The 17,808-nt window shown below is 44.5% G+C and overlaps 1 protein-coding gene across 18 annotated transcripts in view; it reads left to right on the top strand.

Moving 5' to 3' along the window:
* FBRSL1 (fibrosin like 1) overlaps positions 1-16,813 on the top strand; it is a 516,916-nt gene extending 500,103 nt beyond the window's left edge. For 14 of the 18 annotated variants that reach the window (XM_032128440.1, XM_032128450.1, XM_032128455.1 and 11 more), the window contains 8 exons: positions 2,822-2,893; positions 3,462-3,500; positions 4,345-4,416; positions 5,638-5,770; positions 8,910-8,987; positions 10,434-10,517; positions 11,534-11,774; positions 13,804-16,813. In XM_032128440.1, coding sequence (XP_031984331.1) covers positions 2,822-2,893; positions 3,462-3,500; positions 4,345-4,416; positions 5,638-5,770; positions 8,910-8,987; positions 10,434-10,517; positions 11,534-11,774; positions 13,804-15,037 — 1,953 coding nt within the window. In that variant the 3' untranslated portion in view covers positions 15,038-16,813. The remainder of the gene's footprint in view (positions 1-2,821; positions 2,894-3,461; positions 3,501-4,344; positions 4,417-5,637; positions 5,771-8,909; positions 8,988-10,433; positions 10,518-11,533; positions 11,775-13,803) is intronic. The other 4 variants (XM_032128457.1, XM_032128453.1, XM_032128442.1 and 1 more) reach the window with 2 other exon arrangements.
* Positions 16,814-17,808: the final 995 nt, after the last annotated feature.

The following is a 17,808-nucleotide window of genomic DNA, read 5'->3' as shown; positions in this document are numbered from 1 at the left end:
TATAAGGGTTGATTAATGCCTGCAAGCTTCTTTGAGATAATGTGTTTGAAAGGTGCACTGCAGCTGTAACATGTCATTACAACTAGCACTGATTGGCATTTGGAAATGTTGCCATGATAACCCCCATTTTTTGGCAAATTCTGTGGTATGCACTGCTTTTTTTTTTCCTCCCAGACATGTTCTTTTTATTAACTATTTTTAAATGTACCAAAACTGTTAAATCTCTCCGAACAAGAAATAATGGATTGTATCTATATAGCATTTGTTTGAAAATGGAGCATGTACTCCATTTGTGAGGTGACATGTTCAGCTTCCTTACCTGCTGTGATTTTAGAGATTTCTTATCTTGAACTGCATTTCCATAGAACTCTGCTACTGTGTGAGAAGGCTTGAAGGACCAGTACTGTAGCCAGGCCATTCCTGTTTGCATTTGGAAGGTGATTTCCATACCCACACCAGGCAGGTCTGTGGGATGTGCTTCCCTCAGCAGTCTTGCTGATGTCAGTGGAAGTCAGTAATTAGCAACTGCTGCAAATAAGGCCTTTTACCACCTTCCCACTTAACTTAATGCTTTTGATGGAAGCCAGAGTATTTCCTCAGTGCCCATCGAATCCTTGACATTATTTTGGTTTAGGGATACATTACAAATAGCAGAGTCTCTAAAATGGCTTTGTTCAGTGGGAGCTCTGTATGTAGTGGCTGCAGGCCTAGAGAAGGAGCAGGTCATGGAAGCACAGGGAGCAAGAGGGACAGAACATGGCCATCCCTTGATGAAGTTTGTCTGCCAGTGTTAATTGTTGTTACTACTGCAAGGGGTGCCAGGGAGTCCCTACAGACCCTGAGTAGTCAGGATGTGAATTTGATTTTCCAAGAAAAGGAGCTGCACGAATAAGGTGGCATTGGACAAATTTTGCTGACGTGCAGCCAGGGCTGTTTTGTCATAAGGCTCCTTCCTGTTCATGAGGAGCTGCTGCTACACCAATGGCACCTTCTTCTGCTTTCCATCTTCACTACAGAGCTTCACAGATTCCATCTCACTGTAAAATACCATTAGGCCAAGGAGCAGTTGCATAGCGAGAAAGAAGAAGTGAGCACAGACCCTTTACATTTTTAAGCAGTTCCTAGTGCTGTTATAACTAGCTTTTGATGTATTTTAGTGATAGATAGATCCAACATTTGCTAGCTTGAGTTTAAGCAGTGCAAGGTCACGCTCTGGTGCCATGGTTAATCACTGACATCATTTGGTCTCTGCACAGTGCAGTATTTACATACAATCTAACATCTGAAAAAGAGGGGGATAGGTTGAAAAATGGATCTGCTGCTTTGGCACATTACTTTCCAGTTTCCCAGAGGAGGCAGAGCTGAACTCTAGGCAAAGCCACTCCAGTCATCGTTACCGCATCGTTCTTCCATGCTCTCTCCCTCCCAAGCTGTTTAACTAAAGCCTGCATAATCACTACATACCTGATGATTTGGTTTTGGCACTCTGACTCCTGCACTTCTTGCTTTCCAAAGCAGAGATCTTGGTTTTGTTTTTCCCCTTCCCATGTCAGTTGCCTACAGCTGTGCGTCTGAGTCCACTGCACATAAATCCAGGCTGACGGTAAATTTCTCAGTGAGTTTCCCAAAGGCCATTTCTCACAAGCTAAGAACTTGAAAAGGTCAGAAGTATTCAGTTTACTTTGCTGGAGGAAGCATTCACATCTTTCTCCAGGGGACAAAGGGACAGGATGACACCATGCTATTAACATGTTGTGATCTTAAAGCTCTTGCCTGTATGAAAGCTGTAACTTATTTGCCACCTTATATCTACCTCAGCTGTCAGAGAGCCCCTGAGAGCTCTGATCTGCCTGGGGAGTGCACTGACTCACCTACACACACCGGAGAATTCACTCTTTAATGAGCCTGGAAGTTATGTAGCCTTAGACAAACTAAAACCTACCTTCCATCCCACACCCAGGATTGTACTCATGCCTTGTACTGTTTAAATCTGCTATAATTTGACCTAAAACATGAGTGAAATAATCTCTTGGGGAATGAGGTTTAACCCCTCTACACTCAGCTGTGTGGAGGCACCAGGTGCAGTTGCTCTGGAGTGGGAGATGGATGAATGCCAGAGTGAGGAGATGAACGAGTTCTTGGGGATCATCTAGGACAGGACAACAGGTGGGATCCGGAGGAGGAGGAACAGGGATTCATTCAATGAGGTGTTTAATTCTTGCTGGAAAATGATTGGGTAAATAATGCAAAGCTATAAAAGACCCACAAGCACTTTCTAAGGTTTCTGGTTTTGCCTTGTCGAAGCAAATAGATGGGCTGTTGCTGGTTCAGGCATTGTTCCCTGGCCCCAGTCAGAGAGGGGCCATGGTCCCGTGTGTGGAATATGGGACTAGGATGCTCGAGTTATTCTGTTCCTGACTGCTGTGCTGGTTGCTGCCTGAAAAATGGAGGGAGTCAGGCCACCTCTCTCATTCTCTCTCCTACCTCCTCTCCTGCCTGTTTTGTCTAAAGAATAATATTGGGGAGCAGGGACTGTCTCTTCCCATGCACATGCACATGCACAGCACAATGGGGTGTGATCTCAGCAGGGCCTAGGGGTGCTGCTGGAATACTGTTACTGCTGCTCAATAATAATAAATGACATGGTGGTTAAATGCTGTTGGCTGTCAGTAAGAGATAACATTTAACACTAATGTAGCAATATGCGTGTTCAAAGCACAGTGCAAACATGGACTAATTAATGCTGTTAACATCAGATAGAGATGTTAAATGCACCACTGGTATGATACAGTATTATTCACGCTCTGTTCTTGTCTTTCAGACTTCAAACCCTATTGATGTAGCAGGTAGACCAGGCACAGTCCACCATACGCTGCTGCAGAAGACTCCAGGGGTAGGCAACAATATATAACCTTCTTTTCAGCTTATCTGGATTTACAGTAAACACAGTGATTGCTGATAAAAAAAGGAGTGCAGGCTGGTGAGCAAATTGGCCTTCTAGACTGGGAACATGCAGTGAGGAGAGAAGTTGTCTTTTTCTGGTGAGACGGTAACCTCCACCAGCCATGAATTCAAAGGGGGGATGTATTGGCTTCTTTCAAAAGTCAGAGGAAAATGGGACAGGAAACCCCTTCAATATCTATCCCTTAAGTATTGCTTGGAGAGTAGTTTTATGCGCTCCATTTCAGAATGATTACAAGGTTCAGCAAAGCACTGGCACTGTTCATTTCTGGCATGAAGCTGCTTTGTTTATCATAAAATTCTGCTGAGTTTGGTTCAAGGAATGAAAGAGAAGTTTTAAGCCTTCTTTAAGCCTTTTAGGTTTCCTGTGTCACAGGGGACTTCTCTGGAACATTGCTTTCTGAATGCTTTTACTTGTTCAGAGGAAGGAAGTTCCCCACCTTTCTGTATATTGGCTAGTTTTAGAAAGACTGATTGTTTTATTTCTGCTTTTTCCATAGGTGTCAGACCCTTATAGGCCTCCAGTAAGAGTAAGTAAGGTTTGTGGGGGATTTTATATACATATCTATACACAGATGCTTGGAATATTGTGCATGTGCTTTTGAAATTTGACATGTCCGGTAGAAAAATCTCATGCTCATCCTTTACTTAAACCAAAATGTCAGTTAGCTCTCTGCCACTTCTGATTAATAACATTTAGGTTGAATCCCAGCCTTATTTTGCATCCATTTGTGTGCATTAATAGTTCACCGTATGAAATGAGGGTCACAGAAATAAATGACTGTGAGCATGGGCAGACATTCACCAGTGAACAGATTCATGGTGGCTGAGGTCAGTGTGCTGATGTTCCACATAAAGAGTGGAACAGTGAGTACCACAGCTCAGCTGAAAACAGGGACTTGTTCAGCTGTGGCACTGCTCATCCTGGGGATTGTTTGTCCGTACCCTTTTCCTCCCCAAAAGCCAGCAGCCATAATAACCACACATGACTTAGCCTGCAGTGCAGCAGGGGTGAATGAACAGGGCTCTTTTCAGAAACAGAACTCTGAACCATTAGTTGCTTTCTCTTAAGCATGGCATACTGTTCTTTGCTGCCATTCATTTCAATTTAGGAAGGGGGGAGTGCACGTAGGAAAGAACAAGGCAGGATCTCAGATGTCCATGAGATGGGGAAGATATCCCACATTCTTCCTGTTTCCTTCTTAATTTAAACATCATCTGCTGCAGTACAGAAGAAAATGTTGATCACCCATTGTGCCGTTTTAGTAATCAGCCTTTCTCATTGCTTAGCTGCCTGGTTGACAGTAAGGGAAATGAAATGTTCTATCTGATGTAGATTGCTAACGTATAAATTAATCTAAATTCTTGTGCTTTCCACTGCAGAAACCCGGGAAGTGGTGTGCGGTTCATGTACAGATTGCCTGGCAGATCTACCATCACCAGCAAAAGATAAAGGTAATTCGGACGGGTTCTGGAACCAAGCCAAGTCTTTTAGCTTACAGATTGTATTTGAGTGAGTAATGGGCAGGAAGCAGTTACTGTGGTGATTCTCAAGCTTGCCTGTATTGATTAACTAATACTTGCACTCCTTTAACATTTATTGTAGCAACTGTAAAGTTTATCTGAGGGCAAAGGAGCTGGGTGGAAGGGTGTACAGCCAGAAAGAGGGTAAGAAAGTGAGGGGGAGAGTAATTTCCCCAAGTCCATTTTTTTTTTACAAAGCATGCACATTTAATGTCGTTTCCTTTCTGCATTAGTACCTCCTGTGGAGGAGGTAATGAAATGGCCAATGTGGTGAAGAACATTACAGAGCAGAGAGCAGGAGAGTAGATTGATAACACCAGTGTTAGAGGTTGTGGGGCTTCCTGTGCCGATGTGATGGTGGGCAGAGGGAGGGGGGTTTAACACTCGAGGTGTAACAGGATGTAGGTACCCTGGGGTGCTGTTGCAGGCTCGAGGCTCCCTATGGCATGTGGAATAGCTGATAAAGGGACTTGTGTAGATTTTATTTTTTCATAGCTCCTGCAGTAGTTATTTTGTCCCGTTAATGAAGGCTATTCTGTGCTTAAGTAGGTGCCTCTGAAAGGGGCATAAATTTTTATAAGCAAATACGTAATCTTTGAGCTGGCTTCTATGACTAACGTGCAGTTCTGGTCATGCTCACTTCTACAGGGCAAGGATAAAAACAGCCTCACAGCTTCCTCCACCCTTTGCCCCTTGCCTGCACACTGAGCTGTACTGGCTGCAGGAAGGGCATAGTATGGGCACGTCTCTCTCAAACTGGAGAGGCAGAACAGACGAGTCCATCACCCAGCTCTCCAGGCTTCTGTCAGCAGCTTTGTGCCTGCAGAGTAGTTTTTGTCAGGCTGAGAGTGCAGACTGCTCCTGGGGTGCCGTGCACTCGGTGTATCATGTTCCTGCTGCAGCGTGTGCTGCGGGGCTGAGTGCTCCCTGCAGACCTTATCCCTGGGATGGGGCAGGCAGCCGAGAGGCCGCGGGGTGGGATGGCCCTGCGGAGCCTGGCAGGGCACGACTGCGCTGCGTGACCGGAGACGCTGCTGTCACTCTCGCTAACGCTCCCTGGCAGGGCTAAGGAGGAGTGAGCCTTGATTCCCTCTCTTTTTCTCCCATAAAAAAGGAAGTGTATAATGAGATTGGTTTTATATCATTTGACAGCAAATGCAGCTGGATCCCCACAAGCTAGAGATAGGTGGTAAACTTGACCTGTTCAGCAGACCTCCCGCCCCTGGAGTGTTTCCAGGCTTCCATTATCCACAAGATCTTGCCAGGCCTCTGTTTTCTACCACAGGTAAGGGAAGATCATTCCTTGTTGATTTAAAAAAAAAAAAACCAAAACCAACCAACAGTCGGTATATGTCATGCATGTCTTTACAGCTACATATGCCTCAAAAATAGAAGCAGGGTTGGTTCAAGGGGTGCAGAGACACTGCTGTGACCAGGGCTCTGCCACCACCTCCAGTGCGGGATCCTGTGCACATCACTGAGCTGCAGCAGTTCGCTCACAGTCTTGTCTGTGCAGCTGGTTCTTAGGTGCCTGATTAATAGGGTATAGAGTGATTTTTTAAAAGTGATTTTGACAAAACACTTGAAAATGTTACCATTGCACAGGATTGGAAGTGGCCCCAGTCTCTTTCTTGCTTTTATATGCGTGTTATTCTTGTCAGCTTCTCCACTCACCAAATTTGTTTGTTTTCTGAAAACAAGGGTTTTTTTGTAAAAGGAAAACTTCAGTAACAGCATTGAAAATATTACAGAAGGTGTATTTGTTAAGTGTTTGTTTTTTAAATAGAAAATTCTCCTATGTGTTACAAAATTTAGCACAGTCTAGGGCTTAAAATGGTATATTGAATTTACAAAAAGCCCCAAAGAATTAAATACAGTTTACGCTGATCAGTTGTTTTCCAGTCTGTTGGAGAAGTAATTACAATTATGCAATTACCAAAGGGCAGTAACCTTCACCGTGTTGTTCTCAATGGCTCCGACCATGGAAGACTGCAGCTCTCACATTCTGGTCTGGGAGGACAGTGTGGATTCATGTGGACTCTGTCTACCAAGTGCCAAATGTTGTTTTTATTCTCAAGCTTAACTTTCCTCTCAACTTCTTCACATTTTCTGTCTGTGTTTGAGATGCCAAAGTCTGCATTCTGAATGAGCTGCATCAATTGACGAGATGTAACTTAGTTCTTTGTGTATGTAATTAATTGGCAAATAATGTAATTTTCTCCCCTAATTTTACTCTGGTTTTATGATGCAATATTGCACAATCACCCTAACTCAGTGCATGCATGGTCATATTCAGCCTTGGTTCAACCCTGTTGAAATTAATGACGTTAGAACTGTTTTGAACTCTGTCCCAAACATGCCAGAAAAGCAGCAGATGAGGATCAAGCTGAAATTTCTGTGAGAAGTGAGTTTCAAATGCAGATGGCCTTCAGGAACTCCACTAGTGCTTCAGTCTGTCTTTCTGCTCTATCTGTGGGTGGAAATTGTTAGGTATCAAATGCACATTTCTACCACATGTGATCAGTGCTGGTACCAGCTCTACGTTGTAGGGTGCTACCCTTTATTTTGGTCTCTATAAAGGTACTTCGATAGTACAAGGCCAAGATACTCATTGCATCTACTTGGATGCATAAGCACAGCTTATTTACAAACCTCTGGCTGTTTCCTATGGCAGATGTTTCGTTATCACTGTCCTCAGTCTGTCCTGTGTTGTCATTACAAGAACCTTGTTTCGTGTCTGGTTTTGCTACTGAAGGCTGTTCTGGACAGAATTACCCTAACAGGCAGAAAAGCACCAGTCCAGTTGGTATCTAGAGTTTTTTCCCTTAAAAGATGCAAGCATGGCTTGCTTTCCATTTGTAAAAGCAGGAGGGGAAATAGTACAAAATAGAAGTATTAAAGAGGGCAAACTAATAGAAAACATTCAATAGAGAGAAACAACCTTACAACAACTTGTCTGTGAGTATATTAATCACAGGAGCCATCACACGGTAAATCCAGGTAAAAAGTGCTGTCAACATGAGCAAACACTGCAGCTGGAATACATGGAGGAATAAATCTTTTACCCTGGAATATCCAAGGCATTCTTTTCACCTTACTGAACATGTGTGCAGTTGATGTGAATCATTGGTTCTGCTGCATTGCCTGGTTACTGGGGGAGACATAAGTTATCTTAGGGCCACCTGTCTCCAGGACGGATGCTGGGCTGCCTGGCAGACGCTCTATTTAATAACTGCCTGACAGCCTGCAGTGCTGCTCCTGGCTTTCTCCAGAGGATTTTTTATTATCAGCCCATGTAGTTGAGTTTGTAAGCCGTCTCCTTTGAAGAAATCTCCCATCCATTATACACCTTCTGAAATCTTAAAGGATTAGAAAGATGACAGTCTCCATCCGTCTTGAAGCATTGGAGCAGTCAGAATGTTTATAGAGAGGTACTAGATAGGTCTCCTTGTTGTGGTCTCTCTTAAGTTTCTTCAACTCATTTTCTGGCTGCTTAGGTTTGAGGTACCCAAGCTGGTGAGGGACACAGAGCTCTGTCTCCCTCTCAGGTTTCACAGTTTGCTTGTGTCCTGGACACGTGAGTGTGTTTCATAGCGACCATCAGTGGTTGGGCACTGTCACCAAGGAAGGCCAGGTCAGGGGCTGAGCAAGTACCCCAGTGACAGGTGACACCAGTGCTTTTCACGCTCAGGTTACGAGCCCGTTCAGATTCATGTATGCCTGCCTGCAAAGGAAGAAAATCTCTCATTTTCTGCTCTGAAAGGAGAGCGGAGTTTTCTGCATGAGCCTGGTCCACCCTGAAATACAGGGCAGACCTGCTTGTTTCACCCCCTTCCTTCCCCTCTCTTCAGCTTCATGTAATCCAGCATGCTCAGCAGTGGTGTTCTTTCCCACAAGGAAGCACAGCACCGTGGCAATGAGAGTGTCTAGGAAAGGGAAAAAATACCGAGGGGAGCCTGTAGATGCAGGGACAGATGTGAGAGCGTAGCTGGAGCTCTCATGGGAGAGGCATGATTGATGTTCCCTGCGTGCCTGTCATTAACTGATGTTTCGTATAGACTCTAATCAGTCACTTCCGAGCACCTTCTGTCTGGGCCCATAACCTGGGCTGACCCTTTTTAGTGTAAACATGGAGTAATGACTGAAAATGTCAGACAAAGAGCTTGGCTTCCTCATTACTCCAGGTGAGCAGCAGCTCTCAGTGCAAGGTCTCCTCCTGCCTCTTAGAGCCCTGTTACAGACTCCTTGGCAGGGTTCTCAGGGAGATCCAGCCTGTTGCTCGCCCGGCCGAGGTTTGGGGTCTTCCCTTGCTTTTGCTGTTTGAATGTTGCCTTTGCATCCAGTTCTTGAATGTGATGGCCACAAGCTCTGTGTATACAAGGAGTCACTTGCCCCTGAACTAAAAAGGGATCTTGTTCTCACAGGTGCAACACATCCAGCCACCACCCCTTTTGGTCCCTCACCTCACCACAGCAGTTTCCTGCCTACGAACCACTTGGCAGGTAAGTGTAAGTAACCCTGCCTCCACCTCTGTACCTGTGCCCCCTTCCTGGCTCTCAATGTGGTCCTGCACTGTAGCACTAGGGGAGGGAAAGGCTTAAACTGCCTCAGGATCCAGAAGCTGGCCAGCTTCTCATCCCTGCCAGCTCCCAGCACATCCCCTCACTGTCCCCCAAAGAAGAGGGCAGTGCAGAGCTGTCACATCTGTCACTGCTGGGACACTGCACCAGAGCCAAAATGTGACCTGTAGAGTCCTGTGCTCCTGAATGTGCCCGAGGAAATGGGGGAAATTTATGCAAAGATACCTCAGACAAGCCTCAGCTTAAAATGGGCTCCTCCTGTATCATTTTCCACCTATGAAAGGTCTTGACTAGGTTCTTCAAAAGAGTTCAGGGAACAGTTCCTGGCAAATAGTTGTTCTGCACATTTTGCCAGCCTTTCAGTTTCCTAATTGGCAGTAAGTAGAGCCTGATTTTCTCAAATGTCCTCATTTTAGAAGCTCACAAGCAGCTCATTGCCAATTAAAGTTCAAGCTCTGTTGATTAATGTTTTACTAACATTCATCCAATCAGTAAATGTGGCATGCCACATGACCTAGTAGACTGTTTTTTCTCTTGCAAATACCCAGATTTACATCAATTCCTGAACATTCTGTCAAAATTAACTATCTCTGTGGAGTCACTCAGCTACTTAATATCAAAGAGGAAGGGCAAGAACATCTGTTTTAAAATAAGTAAATAAGCAAATAGCTGTTTGCTTAAAGATCCAAGCTATTTGTGCCATTTGCCTTGATTTTTTAAATGTGTTATCTGTGAGGAAGTGGAGAGCAACCTTACCTCCTGTAACATGGCAAGTTAAGGACTTGAAAGGGACACTCGAAAAGCCAGTGGGCAGGAGGAGGAGTTGTTTAGAGATGACTAGTAGGAAAGAAAACAAGTACACTGGTAGGATTTAACCCATAGCTGTCTCTGGAGTGTGGAAGCCTGAGTCAGGCTATGTGCTCTCAGAGAGGAACCTCCTCTGGTGATGGGTGCCTTTACTGGGAAAAAAGTGCAGAAACAAGACAATGCATCTCCTCAGTGCTGGCCAAGGGGCCTGCTGAGATTCTTTCAAGGCAATTGCAATGCTTCTACTATTAGTACTGATAAGAAAAGAGAGTTATAGCTCAGCAGCCACCCTAATTTCAGCTATTAGACATTAATTTCTAGCTTGCTTCTGACTCGCATACAAAAGTTTATTACAGCACCTGTTTGCAGAGTGAGCACTGAATCCCTTCTCCATTTTAACATGATGGGAATTTTCTGTGCAAAGAACCTTGCAATGAGAAGGATCAGCTTAAAGTCTGGCCTAATCCTACTTGGATTCAAACCGTTAAGAAGGGGAGGGGTGCATTTCATTCTCCAACATTCTTGGCTAAATGCCTGCTAAATCCCTGTTTGCCTTTCCAGATCCATTTAGCAGGTCAAGCACCTTCAGCGGCCTTGGGAACTTAGGCAGCAATGCCTTTGGAGGATTAGGCAGTCATGCTCTGAGTAAGTACTGGCTGGGTTACTGCAGACAAATATCCCTTCCAGAAAAGCCACATGCTAATATTTACAGCAGCTGGTGGTAGTTTTTAAAGAAGTTTAATTCCTAACCTCCATTCTCCTATCTGAAAACACTGCACCTAAGATTTCCAGGTCTCTGCGGTGGGAGCTTTTCTGCATGTCACAGAGATCAGTGGCTGTGCTCTGTGCCTCCTCTCTGCTGAGGGTTGCTACCTTGTGTGCTCAGAGAGACACTGGAGCTGCAAAACCCCACCGAGCTCTGGGACCCTGTGGGCACCTAAAGTAACACCCTTCACCAGTGAAGATGCACAGTGGAGCAGCTATTGATACTTCTTCCAATTTGTGTAGATATCCTCTGTAACCATTGACTGAAGTTGAAATTACCTGTATAAAATAATTTTACTTCAAAAACATGTTACCTGTAGGCAAAACGTGCTTGAGAGTCACACATAAGAGAGCACATAAAAGACCGTGCTTGTGCATCTCATGGTGCAACAGGAATCAGCTGAAGATGGATGGAGGAAAATCGAATGACTGTTCTGAAAAGCCTACAGCCAAGCTCTGTGTTTATACACACACATACATACCACCAAATACTCTGGGTTCTTCAACAAAAAAGTCCCTGAAGCATCAGCTGCAGGCAGCTGATTGCTTGTAACTATGCACAAATTAAAGTTTCTACCAGAGAGAGGAGCTGAAGAAAAATACTGCTTTAGTGCTGGAGCCCTTGCCTGGGGTGGGTGGAGAAGAGAAGCTGGGCATTTTCAGTAGTCTCTGAGTTATTGAGGTGTATAAAGCTTCCTCCAACAACAGCCTTAAAAGAGCTGGTGGATCTTACACCCAGTGTTGGAATTATCTATGTCCACTCACTAGTTGCTCCCCCTCACCATTAAAAAGTCTTGAAAGGACAGGTCTGATTGTGACTAATATTGTGAAAAATGTCTGTATAATTATTTGGTTTGAATTATTTTTAACTCTTCCTCCCCCTGCCGTTATTCTAGCTCACAACAACATTTTTACTCACAAAGATGGCCCAAACCTGCAGAATTTCAATAACCCCCATGAACCATGGAATAGACTCCACCGGACCCCGCCGTCCTTCCCAACACCTCCACAGTGGCCCAAGCCCACGGACTCAGAGCGAAGCTCCTCGGTGACAAACCATGACAGGGACAGAGAGCGGGAGCGGGAGCCCGAGAAGAGGGATCTTTCTCTGAGCAAAGATGACAGAGACAAAGAGAGGTGAGCACTGTGGGCTTCTGACCACTTCCTCCTGGGACTATTCTTCCTCTCTGTTTTTTCTGTTTTCCCGAAAATGTTGCTTGTCCTTAAAGCAGCTGAGAGGCCTTTCCCTCAGATAAGTACAAGTACTAGCATCACCAAAAAAATTCCTCTTCACCTTTTAGGATTTGTCTTCTGTGGAAATATGGTAAACTAGTCCCTGCTAGTAGGTTAACAAAAAGCACCAGGCTGAGGAATTGGGTGTGTTGCTGTGGTTTCAGTGTATACTTGGCTGTTTTCAATGCAGCTGCTTTAGGATTGCTGTGCATCCTTAAATGGTGATGGTAGCATTGTGATGGGTCCTTTGGAAACAGTCATAGTTCTCATTAATGTACAGATATGCTGATGAATTCAAATGCTAGCTGGACATTAACGAGATAAAAATGCAAATGCCTGTATCTGGAGCAGTGTGCATGAATCCATTAGCAAAACTGATTTTAAAAAATTGCATTGTGGGCAAACGCTTATTAACGATGACAGGCCTGTATCACCTGGGCTATAGTTACTTCATTAGCTCCCAGTTACATGATTTTGAAGCTGTGAAGCCCTTTATATTTCAGAGCCCAGTCGTCTCCAACAGGCTACTTCTTTGTAGGCAGTAACAGCCTGCACGTCTTAGATGTGTGTGCTTGACTAGTGATAGGGGTTCATAGTTTGCCTGAAGAGCTTTTAATGAGATCTTCAGGCAATACCTGTGAACAAGATTGTATGGCAGCAATAGGCTGAGAATCATCTTACTTTAAATGTTAAATTGTCTGACATCCTTGCACACAGATACTGTTCAGGTAGGAAGCTCTCTTCCAGTGAATTCTAGTGGAATTCATTTGCAGACCAAGGTTACTTTACTCCCAAGAGTGTTCACACAGGGGTTAACAGCTCTATTATGTTTCTATTAATTTAGCTTAAGCTGTCCCCAGCATCCCTATTTGGACATGGTTTTAATAAACCACATCCTTGACCAGCAATCATGACTACCACAGAGGAAGAAAGCTGGGTTAGCAAATGCAACCATAAGGGATAAATACTTACACAACTCCCCAAAACACCTCCAGCTTTCAGTGCTCAGGTCTTAGAGCTCTCAAAAGCAAACACAGCATAAAACTTAGGCATCAGTGAACCTCTCAGCTGCATAATGCAGTTCTCTCAATCACACCATGATATTTTGCATTTAAAGTGTCTCTCATTCAGAGCAAAGTGCTTTTAGAAGGTGAGCACTATTTATTCCCCTGTTAAAAAGGTGGGATTAACTGTGACTAATTGGCTTGCTCAGAGGCAGAGGTGCAGTTGGAAATGTAAACCTTTGTGCCTCTCTTTCTAAACCATGGATGTTGTCATCAAACCCCTTGTTTGTCACAGCAGGTCCTCTTGAAACACAGCTCAGTTGCTCAGTCTCGTGGCCAATTCAAGCATGTTCCTCCTGAAGTACCTGGTGTACCTGCAAGAACTGCCAACAACAAAAACTCCTGCAGCTCCATAGGAAAATCAGCCTCACCTTATGGCTGCTTCCAGTCAACAAGGCTGACTTGGGAATGACCTGCATATATTTCTGTAGGCTTCTGTTTTGTGTGCCTGGATCCATATTTTTGGAAAGGAACCTGAGTTTTATAGCTGAGAAAGAAGGTCGTTGTCTAGCAGCAGGATGTACACATGAACACACAATAAGCTTTTTTTTAAGAAAAATAAGTTGTCTAGAATTCTTCTTTCCCTACATTTCTCAGTGAAATGGTCTTAGGGTGAATATAATCTTCCAGCCACATCCCCAATTTAGTCCCACATTTGTGAACATTTAACTTTTTTTGTCTTTGAAGTATGTAAAGGCAGCTACTGCATGTCCCTTAGCATAGCATCACAGCTGCAGCTGATGTTTGCAGAGTTTTCCAAATCCTGAGCAATCTCAAAGTGTACAACTGGACACAGCACTGTGCACGCCCAACATCACGAGTGTATTTGTTCACACATAACCAAGGATGTACCTTCTGTGTTTTTACAGAGACCTCCTGGATAAAAACAGACATTCGAACAGATCCTCACCGGCATCAGCCCCAGTGACGCACCAGATAAGCAATCTCATCCGCAGCAACAGCCAGAGCTCCAGCGATGCCATCAGGCAGGTCAGCCTCGGGGAGAGGGAGAGGTCCAAGGAGCCTGAGCGAGAGCACCCTGACCGGCTGAGAGAGCCACCCATAGCTGAACACAAGATCAAAGAGAGCCGTTCTCCAGTGAAGGAAACTCCAAGCCATGATAAGAGACCCTCTGAGGACAACACAAAGCCAGTAATCCAGTCTGTATCCCCATACAGCAAACCTGCACTAAGTGAGAGCCTGAAGCTTACCAATCTAATGAGCAAGGACATGGAGAGAAAGGCAGAGCTTCCCAGCGACCTCCAGAAGATTAAAAATGACATCAAAGTCAAGGAGGAGAGGAAGGAAGACAGTGATGTGCTGGTGGTTGGGTCTGAGCCTTCCCAGCACTCCCGGTCAGTGGAGCATCCCCCACCGCCCACTCTCCATGGATTATCATTGCCTCACTCGATGGCTGCCTCCATGCCCATCTCCATGGGCAGCGTGCACCAGATGAACAACATGAATGTCCTGGACCGCAGCAGGATGATGACCCCGCTCATAGGCATGAACCCTTTGTCAGGAAGAGAGAGGCTGCCGCATCCCGGATTTTCTTGGGACCCGATGAGGGACCCGTTGCGAGATGCCTACCGGAGCTTAGACCTGCACCGTCGAATGGACTTCCAGCTCCGGACGGATCCTATCCATAGGTTTCCTACCACCTCTGGCTTTTATGACCATGAGCGTTCCTACAGAGACAGGGAACCACACGACTACAACCACGAGAACCTTCTGGAAGCCCGCCGAGAGCAGGAGCGGTTGCGGCAAGTGGAGGAGCGCGAGCGCTTGCACTTACGGGAAGAACTTGAGCGTGCCAGAATGCACCACTTGCACTCGTCCCCCATCGAAAGCCACCTGGCACATGTGCCATCCTTCATGCCTCATTTGAGCGGGATGCATTACCCCAGACTGAGTCCATCCACTGCCATGCACAACGGGATTTTGAACAGGAACCCGCCGACCGCAGCGCTGAGCGCGCCGCCGCCTCTCGTACCAGCCAGCAGCACCAGACCTGCCTCCCCTCGCAGGACTACTCCACTCACAAACTCAGAGTCCAGGGACTATTCCCCCTCTAGGAACCCCAAAGAAGTAGAGGCACGATAGTCCCCAACATTGAATTTTAAACTCACCTGTACATAAAACAAGCAAGCAAACAAACAAACAAAAAAAAAAAACACAAACAGGAAAAAAAAAACCAACAAAAAAAGAAAACAACAAACCTTTTACAAAATGCACTGCTGTAAACTTTTTTTTTAATGTAAAATTTGTAGAAGTTAAGCACATTTCCATAAATAACGGGGTTGGGGACTTTCCAACAAGAAGGTTGCTGAGAATGGGAATTTAATATATAGGTATTGATTTTTGGTTTTGTTTTTTGTTTCTGTGCTAAAAAAAATGAGTTAAGAATATCAAGTTTGTACATTTTTTCCCAAATGTGAGAAACATTTTTAATGGATTTGTATTTTTTTTAATTTTGTGCTCTTTATTCACTTAAAAAAAGAAGAAATTTTGCTTTTGTTTTTAGTTAAATTTGCATTTTAAAGGCCTCAGATCCTTAAGAAAAAAATACCCAGGGTTTCTTAAAAGTATTATTTATGGAAATACTGTAGTTTTACAGTCCACTGTGAGGTTCCCTTCTGAGGCCAATTGATCACTTACCTTGGTACTTTGGAACCGAAGTTACAGATATATATTAAAATATTAATAATAATAATAATGTACAAAACTGTTTGTTTTTTGCCTTATTATATTATGCAGAAATTTAAGAGGAATTTTTTTTGACTTCTTGTTTTAAACAAAAAAAAAAAAGAAAACAAACTGTAAATATTCTGTTAATATAAATGTACACCAATATTAAATTCTTAACATAGGTAGACTTTATAAAAATGGTTTCTAGAACCACTCTGGTTATTTGTTAACATGGTTACAACTCATACTCTTGTCACAGTCAGAAGTTCACACTCAGAAAGCTCAGTACGGCATATATACTTCAACTATGCAAGAACTTGGAGGCAGGTCTTAGTGGATGTTGGGGGGAGGAAGGTTTTAAAAAAAAATTTAAAAAAAAAAAAAAAAACAACCCAAAAACAACCAACTCGCAACTCTGGAGACATAATGGCAATGGCATGTGAACAGGAAGAAGGCTGCTTGTGTTTAACAAAAAAAAAAAAGAGAGACTGAATTTTTTTGTACAAACACAAGGGACAGTTCGTCAAGGAAAGAGAAAGACACACGCTCCTGGAAGGGAATTTTGGTTTCCTACTTTTCAAGCTGGCAAAAGCAGATGGAACTGGCACAGTACCATGCGGCAGACCCTTTCCTTATTTTTTTCCTTTTTTTTTTCTCTTTTTTTGTGTTGTGGGCAGGATCGCTGGCAAGCAAGGACAATTTTCCGTGGACCCCTTGTGCTAATTGTGCAGTGTTCTTATTGGAATCTGTATACAAGACAAAGTAGAATTTTAGGAGTGCAAAAAAAAAGTCTAATGGTTGATTAAAAAAAAAAAAGAAATTCTGATATATTATCTATAGTACATGAAGACCATAAGCAAATGTTTGTTTCAGTGTGGTTCTGCCTTGAACTGCTTTTTGGCATGATTTATTTTTTATTTCCGATTTTACTTTTCATCCATATGTAAATTTTGCCATGTTTTACTTGCTGTACCATCCCCCCTTCCCTTATTTTATTTTTCAGTGTCCATGTTTTATATATCCTGGGCTTTTTCTCTCTAGTTAATTCAGCCATCCGCTACTATTTTCTTGGCTCTGTAACTCTTGTTTCCCCCCCTCCCCGTCCTCCCCCCTGCACCCCCTGTAATTTTAAACATTCAGTTTCCTTGTAGATCAATGAAGATAAATACAACATTGATTTTGGATGAAAAAGGCAGTTGAGTGTTTGTGTGTCGTAGCCAGCGCTGTTGACTCGAGGCTAATGGTTTATTGACGGCTGGGAGGAGGCAGCTGGCGGAAGGGGCTGGTGCTGGGACAGGGATTTGCTTCTGCCTGTGAATCCTTCCCAGCAGAAGGAGAACGGTCCGTGACACGCTCTGGAGGCCGTGGCTGCTGTCGGGATTTGGGGTTTGGGGAGGAGAGCGGAGCGGTGTCGCCCGCCCTGCAGCATCTCCACCCCACGGCCCGGGGACACCTGGGGCTCTGCGCCTCGGGGGCTGGTCCAGCATCTCCTGCTGGGGGAAAGAAGGACAGAAAAGGAAGCGTGCAGCAGCTCATTTGGAGGGACCCTGCTGCCGGCGTCACCACGGGAAGTTTATCGCCTCAGGCGCTGCTCTCCACTTCCCATTTGCTTCCCCAGCCTTTCCCGTGGGCTGAGCCATCTGCGGGGGGATGGAGCCGTGCCCCGAACCCCTCGTGCTCCGCGGCTGATGGAGCGGTGGGCGACGGTGCTTTAGGAGCATGTTACAGCTTCTGGGTTTAGGTTTGCGTGTGACTAAATTACTGAGCATGAAAAAATAAAATGAAATAAAATTGCAGGGTCCTTAATCTGATGAAAGGAGGCTTAAAACAAAATAGGCACTAAAAATCAGCACCTGCTCTCCCAGCTGAAATTGGAGGAACATAGAACACATGGTGGATGTGAAAAGCGTGTTGGACTCAGCATAAAGATTCATAGTGCTGGCTCAGGGGGATTGTAATTCTCCTGGTGCTAGTGTCCAACATGGGATCTTGCTTGACACCATCTCTGACATGGACCTGCATAAATGAGCCCCCCTAACCTCTGTTAAGAGTCCATAGCTGCATCTTCCTGGTGCAGGTATGTGTGAGCAAGGAGGTTGTTCCTGCAAACTTCAGAAAAAAATACAAAAATGGACCATGCCCTTTGGAAGCATTTGGTCTGTGTAGGACTTAAAAGTGAGCATTAA

This window comes from Corvus moneduloides, chromosome 18, assembly GCF_009650955.1.
Source record: "Corvus moneduloides isolate bCorMon1 chromosome 18, bCorMon1.pri, whole genome shotgun sequence".
NCBI classification, from domain to species: Eukaryota; Metazoa; Chordata; class Aves; order Passeriformes; family Corvidae; genus Corvus; species Corvus moneduloides.
This window is presented reverse-complemented; position numbering and strand designations above follow the sequence as displayed.